A 13,662-nucleotide genomic window follows, 5' to 3' on the forward strand; every position below is an offset into this window, starting at 1 on the left:
CCCCCCAGATTTGTACACAGGGCATGGGAAACTCTGTTTTAAGTCCCCTGCCTGAATTCTCACCACGGACAACTACAACCTCCTCTTGAACAGTGGGAGTGACTGTGTTGGACACCCATGCCATATTGTCAGCTCTTCAGCCATAAAGATGCAAAACCTGTGCTTCCAAGCCCAGTGTAGTCTCCTTTTTCTTCAGCTGAGAAGGAACTGTGAGGCAATAGGCTAGCTGAAGCCCAAGAGTACTCACTCAAAAGGAACGAGAAGTGGAGAATTGTGTAAGACAGGCATATTGCCTTGTAAGTGTGAAGGCACTTAACAGACAAAGAAGTGCCACACCCAGAGGTTTGTCCTAGCTGATCTGTTTGTCTGTCTCTTCACCTCCCTCTGACCCTCAGCCAGCATCCTCTTCCTGGAAGGTGCAGAGCTCTCTGTCCTGCATCAAGGCACCAATGAGCATCTGTGTGTCAAGTTTGAGTTCCTCTCCAGATTGACGCATCATCACAAACGGGTAAGAATTCAGATCCTGAGTAAACCATGCTCCTCTGAAAAACTCAGGGTCTTCCTAGTTAGGAACAGTGAAGACCAGAGGTGCTGTGAGTCTGAGGAAATCATGTTTACTTCAAGTTCCCAAGCATTCTTCCACCCTTGCTGTGATTCCAGCCTTAACTATGGATTCTTGAAGAAAGGAGACTTGAAAGACTTCCTTGGCCCTAGCTCTTGCCATCTTTATTTGTAACTTGGATTCACCTGGGGCTTCCCTCCAAGAAGGAAAATCTTTGCCCTGACCAAAGAATTGCTGTGAGTGAGACACAATCTAAGAGTCTTACACTGATGCTCACACTCAGAGGGCAAAATATTGATTCTCTTTTCATTTAAAGCAAAGGTTCTCAAAGTGTGGTTCTAGAACTAGCAGCATCATTATCTTCTTAACTTGCTAGAAATTCAGACTCTTGGGCTCCACCCAGACATACTAAGCCAGAAACTGTGAGGGTGGGGCCCAGCAGTTGGCATTTCACTCATCCTCCCAGTGGTTTAGAAAAACCACTGATTTAGAACTAGTGATCATTTGCAGATGCAAAAATTAAAAAAGGTGAAGCACCAACCATTCCTTCCACAATTCTTGCTACTTCACTTGATTCAGAAATCCATTGCAATGGCCACCGAGAACTCAGACACCATATTCACTGTTGCAGGTTTTATTAGGCAAGTTAACAGGTTACAAATATGGAATCAGAATTGCTCAGGGCACAGTTGTTCCAGATAGCTGCTGATAAATGCCCACGGGGTACACCGCTCCACTATAAGCCTCAACCTGAAGGCACTCTGCTTTAGCTCAGTGAGTCAGTAAACCTAACTCCCCCACTTAAGTGTCTCGCAGCACCCCACTCTACAAGCAAGCCCCCTGTCCAAAGTCCCTTACTCCGTGGGCTGGGAAGTCGACTGTTTCCTATCATGCTCTGGTTCTTGGTTCTGCTGCTGCTGTTCCTCCATCATAACTCTGGAGTCACCGCTTTCTGTCCTTGGGTTGAGGAGGTTCAATGCTCAGAATGTCAGGGTCCAAAGAGTGCACTCCAATTCCTGGCTCTTCTTTAATGGTAATGAGGTTCCCCCTTCCTGCTTCTGAGCTGGTTCATTTTATACCCATACTAGACGTTCAAGTTTTTATAATTACAATGAACTCTGCTAACATCCACAGCTGAATCATGTCTTTCTATCAGTAGCTTCTCCCACCTCCTTTGACCCAAACCCACAAACATTGTTTGGTGGAAGTTGCAGTTTATGGCTAGAAGAGACATTAGTTAATTCGCCCCAGCAGATCTTCCAGAAGCACAGCAGCAGAGAACGAGCCCCCTTTCCCATGTTTGTTGTTGTTGTTAAGTGTTGTTGAGTCAGTTCCAACTCATAGCTACCCTGTATAGGGTTTCCAACGAGCAGCTGGTAGGCTTGCTATTTTTTTAATCCCTCTTACATAGTTCACTGCCGACCACAAGTTTGGTGTGGTTCAAACCACCAAACAATCCTTGGAAACCCTATACAAAGTCACTATGAATTGAGCTTTTCAAGGAGCAGCTGGTAGGCTGACCTTGTGGTTCAAACTGACCTTGCAGTTCAGTGCTTTGGGATTATGACCCCAAAACTTGATTGCATTGGTCATGGTAAGGACCAGGTGCCTAGATCCACATAGAGGCATAGCAACCAGTCCCTTCTGCCAGGGTAATTAAGATGAGAATTGGAGTCAATGTATGATCTTCACCAGCCTGAAATTAACAGCAAAAAGTCTCTTTATTTTCCTAACAAAAGTGCCTGCAGGCCAAGGGTTAATGAGTTTCTCATAAGCGGCCCCCCTTTTCTGCTTATTGCTCCAAAACATTCTTCAGAGGTTCCTGGCTTTCCCATTTAAGGAGGAACAAATAGTATTTGCTTGCTCTAGTGTGCCTGTTTTCCCCGATAGCCTTAAGGTCCTCTGGCTACAGCTCCCTCAGACCCATTGTTCTGAGATTGAGAGTAGATGGGGGTAGGGTAGCTATTTCAGCTTTCCCAAGATTCTTTTGCATTTGACACTACTATCTGCTAATGAGGCCAGCTCTAGCTTTTTTGATATAGGGATGAAAGTGAAAAGGATACAGTTTGTTGTTTTATTCTTGTTTTGGACTGATTTTAGGGGACGGGTGAGGATGGGATTCTTTGGGCACCCATGTGCATGACCAACCGTATCTTCTTCCTGTCTCTTCAGTGGCATTTTAACTTCAGCCATTTCGTGGTGGAACCTGGCCAGAAGTATGAGGTGATCGTGCACCACCTGCCCAAGCCCATCCCCTTTGGGGACCCAAACCACAAGTCCAGAAACTTCTCTGTGCCTGGTAAGAGAGCATCCTCCCAAACCATCCTCTTCACACTGAGTTTTGTGAGAAGATGCCAACCTGCTCAAACATCAGCCTCCTTGCTCAGCTAGACAATGGCTGCCATTGTCAACATGTGGCACTCACGGGACAAACACACATGAGGCACTGAGAGTCCTTGGCTTGAGACTGGCACCTCTACTCCTTGAAGGCATAGACCATTACCTATTGGCCCAATGGTGCAATCGACCCAAAACCCTAAGAGTGCTTCCTCTATGAAAAATATCAGCAAGACAAACTACTCTTAGAAAAGTTCTAACCCCTGCTCCCAGGCTAGTCTTAGTCTCATGTTGCTCATAACTTTTGGTTTCAAAATCTGTCTGCATTTCTTTAACACTGCACTTACTCTTACTCTCATTGCTAAACCTTGCCCATGAATACTACCATATTTTTCTTTCAAATGTGCACCTTCTCTGTCCTTCCCTAAATTCCAGTGCTTTCCCATTACCTACACCATTTCCCATTGAACAAAGCTAGCTGCTTCTGGAACCCCAGCTCTCTTAAGAACAAGGTGAGTGTTATACCCATTTGTGTACTCCTGGGACCTAGCAGAAAGCCTTGCATATAGAAGGTGCTCAGGAAATGCTTGTTGAGAATGAGGGTGGTGATCTTTGAAGCATCTCCACCCCCACACGCTGACACACATCTATTTGCTATGTGCGTAACACAAAACCCCACTGCTGTGGGGTCCATTCCAACTCAAGTGACCCTATAGACCAGGTAGAATTACCCCATATGGTTTCCAAAGTTGCAATCTTTATGGAAGCAGACTGCCTTGTCTTTCTCCCTCAGGGCTGTTGGTGGGTTCAGACTACCAAATTTTGATCAGTAGCCAAGCTCTTTAACTGTTGTGCCAACAGGGTTCCTTCCTCTCTGAACAGACGTCCCTAAAAGGAAAATATTTGTTATCCCTGGTGTTGGGAGTCTGGAAAACTCAACTTCTTAGGTAGAAGCTCAGTGGTTTTTCTTTTTTTCTGATTTGACAGGCTGCAAGCACCCCACGATGAAGATCACCACACCATGTGTGAGAATAGGTAACTTGCTGGCCACCCTATGAAGGAGTGGGGAGAACTTTATTTGGAAGCACAGACATACAAACGTACCCACATGCGCAGACACACACACATCCTCACCCCTGCCCTGTGTTTGTGCCCTCGGCAGGCAGCTTGTGGGATCCCAATGTCACACTGGAGAAGCTAGAAAACCATCAGTTGGTGGTGAGCTTCACCCTGTGGAACGAATCCAGCGACTATGGTATCCTGCTGACCAGTTTTCCGCACATGGAGGACCACTCTTGCTTTGAATCCAGAAAGCATATTCCCGCGGTAACTTCTTGCTACTTTTTTAATCCCTCTCGCTTAGTTCACTGCTAACCACAAGGTTGGTGGTTCAAACCCACCAAACAATCCTTGGAAACCCTATACAGGATCACTATGAATTGAAACTGACTCACAGCACTTACCCTGCTTGTTTTGCTTGGCTTTTTCTGCTTTATTCCCCCAAAGAGTTTGAGGATTAAAAGATAAATATAGAAATCAAAACAAAAGGAAGATAAAGATAAGGAACTAAGTAAGATGAAGCCAGGAATATGGTTAGTATAGAAAATGCATGTTGTCCTGGTGTGAATGTAGATTTGTCTCTACAATTTCCAGCAGCCAATGCAAAGAGGGGGAAAAATACCTGTGCTGAGGCTCTGGAGAAATTTTTTTTTTTTTGAATGGAGGCCTGAAAAGCATTTTTTCATTTAGCCTTTATAAAACAGGCACTCCAAAAAGTTCTTATTCCAACTAAAGTTACCCATCCTCTCCTCTCTCTTAAGCCCAGCCAGGAGAATTTCCATCGGCGCTGCAATGTCACACTGCCTCTCAGCAACTTCAGTGGATGCTGCCATCATCAAGTGAAGGTGGGTGATTATGGGAATGTGTGTACCTCTGGGCATTCCTGTTAGATAGACAAGGAGGGCAGTTCTTGGACTTGCGCTCTCTCCAAGGACCCAGTGTAGGATCCACTGCTTGGCCAGGCACCATCTCGACCTTTCTCCAGTCCCATTCTCCCAGTCTCACCTGGGCAGGGATCCTTTGACCTCTCCTCTTAGGTGGAAGACTGGACCTAACAGCTCTCTGGAGATCATGGAGAAGCCACCCAGGGACCATTACCCTCCAATAACCTCGGGCAGAGAGCTGTGGGTGATAGTCCCTCTTTTCCCTGCCCTTTCTGCTCTCACAGATCCAGCCTTTCTTCAGCAGCTGTCAGAACGACTGCCTCAGATACACCGTGAGCATGCGCTGCCCAGAAGTTCCAGTTATTTCAGGTAGGAGGGGCATAGTTATCCTGGAATGTGTTTGGGGATGAAGATGGATAAGGGTTGACAGCTTAGGATGAAGCCTGACTAGGCTCTAAGGATGAGGGAGAGTTGGTTTTGTTTAAAAATGTGTTCTATTTTATTTTTTAACTTTTTGTTTTGACTTGAGTGAAGGTATACAGAGCAGATCATTCGTTTTCCATTCAACAGATCATATACATTTTGTTTCAATCGTTGATGGTAATCCCCACAGTGTAACATCACTTATTCCACTGCCTCCCTGTGTTTCCGGTTTCCATTCCTCCTCCTTTCCTTGCCTTCTGAACTTTGTCCTGGAGCAAATGCTGCCCTTTTGATCACAAATGGCTAACTCTCCTAATGAATGCCTGCCTCCCTAGTGTCATTATGCACCTTATCAATCTTTCTATTGTTTGACTAACAATTGAGTCACAGAGGTGAGTTCAGTTCCAGACCTGAAAGGTAACTAACGGCAAAGTCACAGGATCCACCAGTCCCTATCTGACCAGTATGCCTGGTTGTTTTTTTATGATTTTGAGTTTTGTTCCACATTTTCTCTCACTCTATCTAGGACCTTCTAATGTGATTCCGTTCAGGGCGGTCAGTTGTAGTAGCTGGGCACCATCTAGTTCTTCTGGTCTCAGGGTCGTGGAAGCTGAGGTTCTTATGGTCCATAGTCCAATGGATTAATTGTTTCCAAGAGACTTTGATTTTCTTCACTCTTCTTTGATCCATACAGAGATATAGTTGCAGCTTAGGTGGCAGTTTACAAGCTTTTAAAACCCCAGTCTTACTCACCAAAGTAGGATGTAGAATACTGTCTGTGTGGATTGTATTATGCCCATTGACTTTGATGTCCCTCGAGCCCCCAGGCCCAGCAACTCGTTCCTTCAAGGTGTTTGGTAATGTCTAAGAAGTTTTCATTAACATTACCCCTTGTATGCTTTACTACATAAAAACATTTGCAGCAAAGGTAAATACCCATGTAGAAATGCCCTCTGTCAAACCTCTATCTATCCCACTCTCCCTTCCCTGTGTCTATCTGTGTATCAACTCACAGCCCACCGTCACTGAAGGGTTGTATATGTCACAGTATTTACCTCTGTTACCTTGACCTCTTGCACTCCTCCAGTGTTTTCTCCTACCTCCATCTTTTTTATATTGTCTTTCTTGTCACCCAGGTTAGCACATGTTTACCATCTAGTCAGTAACTTGCCTTGCCTTTACACACAACCCCCGTACCCAAAAATCCTCTGGGAACCATCAAAGAATGTATCTTCTAGTGTGAAGAGCTTTTCTTGACTTTTTACACTAGTGGTATCATACAATACTTGTCCTTTCATGGTTGACTAATTTCACTCCTGGTGTGGTGCTGTAGGATAAATACTGGACTGCTAACCACAAGGTTGGCAGTTCAAACCCACCAGGTGCTCATTGGAAACCCTGTATTGGGTTGCTGTGAGTCAGAACCAACTCAATGGCACTTAACAACAATTTCCTCCAGGTTCATCCATGTTGTGAGGTGTTTCACAGATGCGTCATTATTCTCTAACATTGCATAATAGTCCATTGTGTGTATGTACCATAGTTTGTTTATCCATTCTTCTATTGGTGCGCATTTAGGTTGTTTCCATCTTTTGTTATAGAGATTAGTACTGTAATGAACATGGGTGTATCATGGCTTTTGTTTCTCTAGGATGTGTGCCAAATAGAGGGATTGCTAGGTCATATGATATTTCTACATCCAGCTTTTTCAGACAGCACCATACTGTTTTCCACAGTGGTTGTACCATTTTACAGTTCTGCCAGCAGTGTATGAGGGTCCAGCCTGGGAGAGTTTAATTTAACTGGGAGTTATTTAAAGCTGAAGTATAGTGTGAGGCATTAAAATGGGGATGGGGAAACGTCTAACCTGGGGAACGTCTAACCTGGCCCTGCTAAGGCAACCATAGGTGGGACTCGAAATTCAGTAAATCTGGAAACTTTGTTCATAGCACTACAAATATATACTAAATGATGTTATCAATATCCAAATGGCCATTGGCAGAAAAAAGGTTCCCCATCCCTGTGTTAGAGTAACATTGTCCTGGGTTGAAATCATGACTGCCTTCCATGGGCTGTATAATCTTGGGGCAAAGTACTTACCCTTATGAGCCTCAATTTCTCTGACTAGAAAATGGAGATTGTTACTATCACTGAGTCCCTGAGTAGTGCAGTTAACAAGCTTGAATGCTAACCTAAATGTTGGAGGTTCAGGCCTACCCAGAGGCACCTTGGAAGAAAGGCCTGGAAATCTACTTCTGAAAAGTCAGCTTTGAAAACTCTATGCAGCACAGTTCTCCTCTGACATACACGGGGCGCCATGAATCAGAAGCTCCTCGGAGGCACCTGGCCTGGTCTTATACCACTGCCATCAGCTCAACTCCAACTCAAGGTGGCCCATGTACTACAGTGTAGAACTGCTTCATAGAGTCTTCTTGACTTTATAGAAGCCAATTGCCACACCTTTCTTCTGTGATGTCACTGGATGGATTTAACCACCAGTTAAATGTAGTCAAACACAAACCATGTCTACCACCCAGGAAGCTTTCTGGGTCCTGGTGTGGCGCTGTGAGTTAATGCAGTTTGAGCCACAAAGTCGGTGATTCAAGCTCACCAGCTGCTCCCCAGAAACCCTATGTAGGGTCACTGTGGATTGGAACTGACTCTACAGCACTTAGCAACAACAACAAAAACCCACTGCTGTCAAGTTGATTTCAACTCATAGTGACTGTGTAGGACAAAGTAAACTGCCTTATAGGCTACTCAATGCTATAAATCTTTATGGAAGCAGCCTGTCACATCTTTCTGCTCTGGGCCAGCTGGTGGTTTCAAACCACCAACCTTACGTTATGGTTTCCAGCCAAGCCTTTTAACCATTGCACCACTAGGGTCCTTTTTGGTTATTATGTTGTTGTTGTTGTTGTTAAGTGTCGTCAAATCAGTTCAGACTCTTAGCAACCCTGCATAGGATTTCTAAGGAATGGCAGGTGGACTTGAACCCGTGGTTAGCAGTTCAGTTCTTATACAGTGCCACCCCAGGACTTTATACACAGATCCTTAAATAGCTGTTATGTGCAATGTGGAGAACTGGCCACATCCTTCTATTCTCTAACAATGAAAAAGATATTTTAGTATATGTTGTCCTATTTTTTTGTTGTTCACAAGTTGTGAGTCACAACAATACCAAGAAGTAGATTCTATCCCTCCTACCCCAACCCCATTTTAGTAGATGAGGAAGTTAGGGCACAGAGATGTTAAATAACTTGTCCAGATTCACACATTAAAGAGGTGGCAGAACCCAGATTCCCCCTGAGACTCACAGCCCCTTCCCCCACCTGTGCTTCTATCATATGCCCGTTCAGAAGCCATCCACAGCCTAAAGAGAGACTATAGCTAAATGCTGATAAGACAGATCTGGCCTGGAAATGAACCCCCCATCTGCCAAGTGGGAGGCTTGACATTTCATTAAATCAACAGCTGAAGGTGTATTTTGTGGCTGATTTCTTTAACTTTAACCTGTAACTAAAGTTCTTGGTGTGGTGCCAAGGGGATAAGCAGGCCCTCAGTGAATGTCAGGGACAGTTTCTGTGATGACTTCGAATAACTAAGAATACTATTCCCTTTGTTCTCCTTGCAGATACGATTGCAGGTAAGCCAGACCTCACAGTGCTGCAGGAACTCCCTGGGCACACTCCAAGGGCCACACGTGGAGTATCTGACTGGGCTTTGCAAGGAGTAGGACACACAAGGCTGAACTGAGAAGACAGTGCCAAAGTGGGTGTCTTATTCTCTAGAGAAGTGGAACCAGTGAGATGATGATGATGATGGATGGATGGATGGATGGATGGACAGATTTACTTCAAGAGAATTGACTCATACAATCATGGTGCTGAAAAGCCCAAAATTCATAGGTTAGGCGACATACTGGAGACTTCTGCTAGCTCATGAGATTGTGGGAGGCTGGTAAATCTAAAATCTATAGTCCAGGCAGTAGGCTAAGACTTCTGCAGGCTTCTGTCCTAAGATCCATAGGTCATTGTTGTTAAAACAACAGGCTAGGTAGGTACGCTACTCAGACCCTCTGCAACAAAGATAGAGGAGAATAAATGAAACACACACAGATGGTAATTCTGGAACCCTGAATTTCAGAAGAAAGGTTGAAGAAGTGAATGGAACACTTCCTGGGAGGAAAGGCTGAGCAGGGCAGGGAAGGAAGGAGACATATTGGTGAAGGGTCTCCCAGCAGTCTTGAACTTTTGCTGGCAACTTCTGAGACAGACACAGCTTGACAGCACAGATTCACACTGGGGACTGACAACAAGAAAGGTGTGTTTCTTTTTCACCCTGCTCCCCTGGTGACTGGAGGAGTGACCATCCCCCAACATCATTCACCCCAGTCAGCCCCCTGCTGTCTGGGAGGTAAGTGCTCACAGTGCCACCTTGGTGTGTGGATTTGAGTGGGCTCTGCTCCAGATATAAAGAACCATCTGATTGGCCTTGGACTGGCGAGAGCCTCTGTGGATGGTTGTCCAGCCCTAGCGACCCTTTGATAAAGACTGACAATGTCTGGGCCTTTAGAAACTCCATTTAGGGCCAGAAACTCTGCCATCTCATCCCTTCTCCAACCACCTTGTAAGCTCCTTGATTAATAGGATTCCCCAGAGTTTTCCTCTCTGGATCCAGCACCTACATTGTTTTGTTTTCTTCTTCTTTCATTATTCTTTTTTGTTTGTTTGTTACTATTTTTCCTTCTGTTTCTCTTTTCTCATGTCTTCCTCTTTTTTCTGCTCCCTTGATTGTTACTACTCTCTAGTCTCTTTATCTTTTTGTCTTTACTCTCCCTAGTTTTGTTTAGTGTTTTCTTTTTTTTTCAATATTTTCTCCTATTTTTCTCGTTTATGACACTATTTGTTGTTGTTGCCATGTGCCATTGAGTTGGTTCCCTGTCTGGATAGGGTTTCTGAAGCTGTAAATCTACAGAAGCAGAAAAGCATCATCTTTCTTCCATGGAGTGGCTGGTGGGCTCAAACTGCTGACCTGTGATCTGCAGCCTAGTGAGTGACCACATTGTCACCAGCACTCCAGGGACTAATTTACTCTCCTTTTTTTCTCTTTTAGCTATTACATTGCTTTCTCTTATTGCTGCCTATTTTTTGGGGGGGAGGGTTTTTTTACTGTTATTTTTCTCCTTGATTATTTTCGTTTTTCACTACTGTTTGCTTGTTTGCTTTGTTTTATTATCTTATGTGTTTGTGTATTTTCTTCTTGTCCCATCCAAAAGGAGACAGAATCTGTGTCCACACAGCCCAGACACAACTATACCCTCTGCAGTCCCACCCACTGGGCAGGAGCCAGTACTAACTGGTGTACCAACTGATCAGCAGCCAATACCAGCCAAACTCTCCCTAAACTGAGCTGTACAAACAGCGATTGGAGAACTGGCCACATCCTTCTATTCTCTAATAACACCCACCAGGAAGCAGTTGGTGAGAACCTAAGAATACATCAACATCAAGCAGTTGGTGAGAACCTAAGAATACAACAAACAATTAAATACATGCACAGTGATACCACAAGGTCTCGGAGACAACAATTTCAATTCACATTAAGAAACAAGAGAGAATGACTCAACCAAATGTCCAAGATGCAGAGCCAGTAAATTTTTCTGAGGAAAACAAAAGGTAGTTGAACTATCTGAGAAAGAATTCAAAAGAGTGATATTTAGGTATTTTCACTGGATTACAAGAAAGATTGAAGAAAGCAAAGAGAACACAGAAAAAAGTTTAGAAGAAATCAGGAAAACACTCCAAAAACAAACAAAATAAATGAAAAATTTGAAACAATACAAAACCTACAAAAAGAAACTCAGAAGATTAATTCTAAGATTTCAGAAATGGTCAACACCTTGAAAAGTCACAAAGGAGTAGATTTGACTCAGTGGAAGCCAAATTAGTGAACTTGAAGATAAATCTCTCAAAACTAGTTAAGCTTAAAGAACAATCAGAGAAAAGAAGGAAATAATTCCAACTAAAACCTAAGATTTATGTGGAATACCATGCAGAAGAATAATTTATAGGTGATTAGAGTTCCAGAACAGAAAGAGAGAAAACTGTGGCAGAGCTTTTGGAATAAAACTTCTCTAACATCACGAAAGATGAGAAGATACATGTTCAAGAAGCTGAAAGAACACTGAACAGGATAGACCCCAAGAGAAAATCAATGAGATACATCATAATCAAACTTGTCAAAACCAAAGACAAGGAAACACTACTGACAGCAGCTCAGGAAAAACAAAACATTACCTATAAAGGGGAACCAGTCAGACTAAGCTCTGATTTCTCAGCAGAAACCTTGTAGGCAAGAAGACAATGGACTGATATATACAAAACTCTGAAATAAAAAAAATAGTCAACCAAGAATCATACATCCAGCAAAGTTGTCCCTCAAACATGATGGCAAAATGAGTATGTTTGCAGATAAGCAGAAATTAAAGGAATTTGTAATAATCAGACTACGTTTATAAAACATACGAAAGGGTGTTCTTTGGACTGAGAACCAAAACAGTAGGTGACAACTTGAGACTGAAAACACCACCCAAAACTAAATTCAGATATAGAAGTATTTAAGTGAAACAAACCCCCAAGACTGAAAATAGGGAACCAAAGATATTTATGAATAATGAAGACAACTACAAAACACAAAGAGGAAACAGTGTCGACACAGAATTTCCTAAAGGAGGAAGTCAAGTAAATTTCAACATAAACAGACTGTTTTAAACTGGAGAAGAAATTAATAAATTATTGGGTAACCTCAAAGAAAAATAATATACCTTCACATCAAAATTAAAAAGATTTAATCAGAAAGAGTTAATGAGCATTAAAACAGCAGCAACAAAGAAAACCCACAAACAAAATGAACTTAGCACAGAAAATTAGTGAAGCATAAAAACCAGCAACACCACTAAAAAACATACAGCAAAATGACAGCAATTAATTCATACCTATTGATCATTACACTGAATGTAGATGGATTACATGCACTAGTCAAGAGTAATAATAGATAAGAAAACAGGATTCTTCAATATGCTCTCTATAAGAGACAGACCTTACAAGCTAAGACAAAAATAGACCAAATATCAAAGGATGGGGGGGAAATATATCAAGTTAACAGCAATAAAAAATGAACGAGTGGCAATATTAATATCTTATAAAAATAGACTTTAAAGCAAAAACCAACATAAGAAACAAAGGATACTAACTATATCATGATTAAAGGCTCAGTTGAACAAGAGGACTTAACCGTAATAAATATCTATGCTCTTAGTGAAAGAGCCTCAAAATACATAAATCAAACTCTAATTCAACTGAAGGAAGAAACAGACAACTCCACAACAATAGTAGGAAGTTTTAATACAGCATTTTTAATGAAGGACGGTACAACTAGAAAGAAACAGCAAAGACACAGACACACCAGACAACACAGTCAACCAACTTGACCTCACAGGCATGTACAGAGCACTCAACCCAACAACAGCACAGTATACACTCTTTTGCAGTACACATGGAGCAGTTTCCAGAACAGACCACATATTAGACCACAAAGCAAACCTCAATACATTTAAAAACATCAAAATACTACAAAACATCTTCTTCAGATCATAATGCTATAAAATTAGAAATCAGTAAGATTAAAAGGAAAAAATCAAGTACATGAAAACTGAATGGCACCCTGCTTAAAAGCTGTTGGGTAATAAAACAAATAAAAAAAGGAATACATACATTGCTTGAATCAAACAACACAGAAAACTATATACAAAACCTTTGAGACAGTGAAAGCAGTGCTCAGAGGACAGTTTATAGCAGTAAATGCACACATCCAAAAAGAAGAAAAAAAAAAAAAAAATCAAAACCATAGCCCAACATCTCCAACAATTAGAACAAAAGCAGCAAATTAAGCCTACAGCCACCAGAAGAAGAAAAAGAAAAAAATTAAGCTAGAACAGAAATAAGTGAAACAAAATTAGCAAGACAAAAATTGGTTCTTTGGAAAGATTAATAAAATTAACAAACCATTGGAAAACCTAACAGAGAAGATGCAAATAACATGAATAAGAAATCATATGGGTACCGTCACAACAGAACAAATGGAAATTTAAAGGATATTATAACAACATTGCAAAGAACTGTACTCCAACAAATTTGAAAATCAAGAAGAAATGGACAAAATTTTAGAAACAACCAACCTAAACTAACAGACTGAAATAGAAAACTTGGAACAGATCTGTAGCAAAAGAAGAAATTCATAAAGTCATTGAAAACTTCTGACAAAAAAAGTCCGGGTCCAGATGGTTTTAATGGTGAATTCTACCAAACATTCATAAAAGAGTTGATATTCTACTCA

At 42.1% G+C, this 13,662-nt stretch overlaps 1 protein-coding gene across 1 annotated transcript in view; it reads left to right on the forward strand.

The window, feature by feature from the left end:
• Nucleotides 1-13,662, forward strand: part of IL17RA (interleukin 17 receptor A) — a 47,102-nt gene that overhangs the window by 20,559 nt on the left and 12,881 nt on the right. The window contains exons 4-9 of the mRNA XM_006862778.1: nt 396-508; nt 2,735-2,861; nt 3,887-3,934; nt 4,062-4,225; nt 4,720-4,803; nt 5,127-5,211. Coding sequence (XP_006862840.1) covers nt 396-508; nt 2,735-2,861; nt 3,887-3,934; nt 4,062-4,225; nt 4,720-4,803; nt 5,127-5,211 — 621 coding nt within the window. The remainder of the gene's footprint in view (nt 1-395; nt 509-2,734; nt 2,862-3,886; nt 3,935-4,061; nt 4,226-4,719; nt 4,804-5,126; nt 5,212-13,662) is intronic.

This window comes from Chrysochloris asiatica, unplaced genomic scaffold (genome assembly GCF_000296735.1).
Source record: "Chrysochloris asiatica unplaced genomic scaffold, ChrAsi1.0 scaffold00050, whole genome shotgun sequence".
Lineage (NCBI taxonomy): Eukaryota > Metazoa > Chordata > Mammalia > Afrosoricida > Chrysochloridae > Chrysochloris > Chrysochloris asiatica.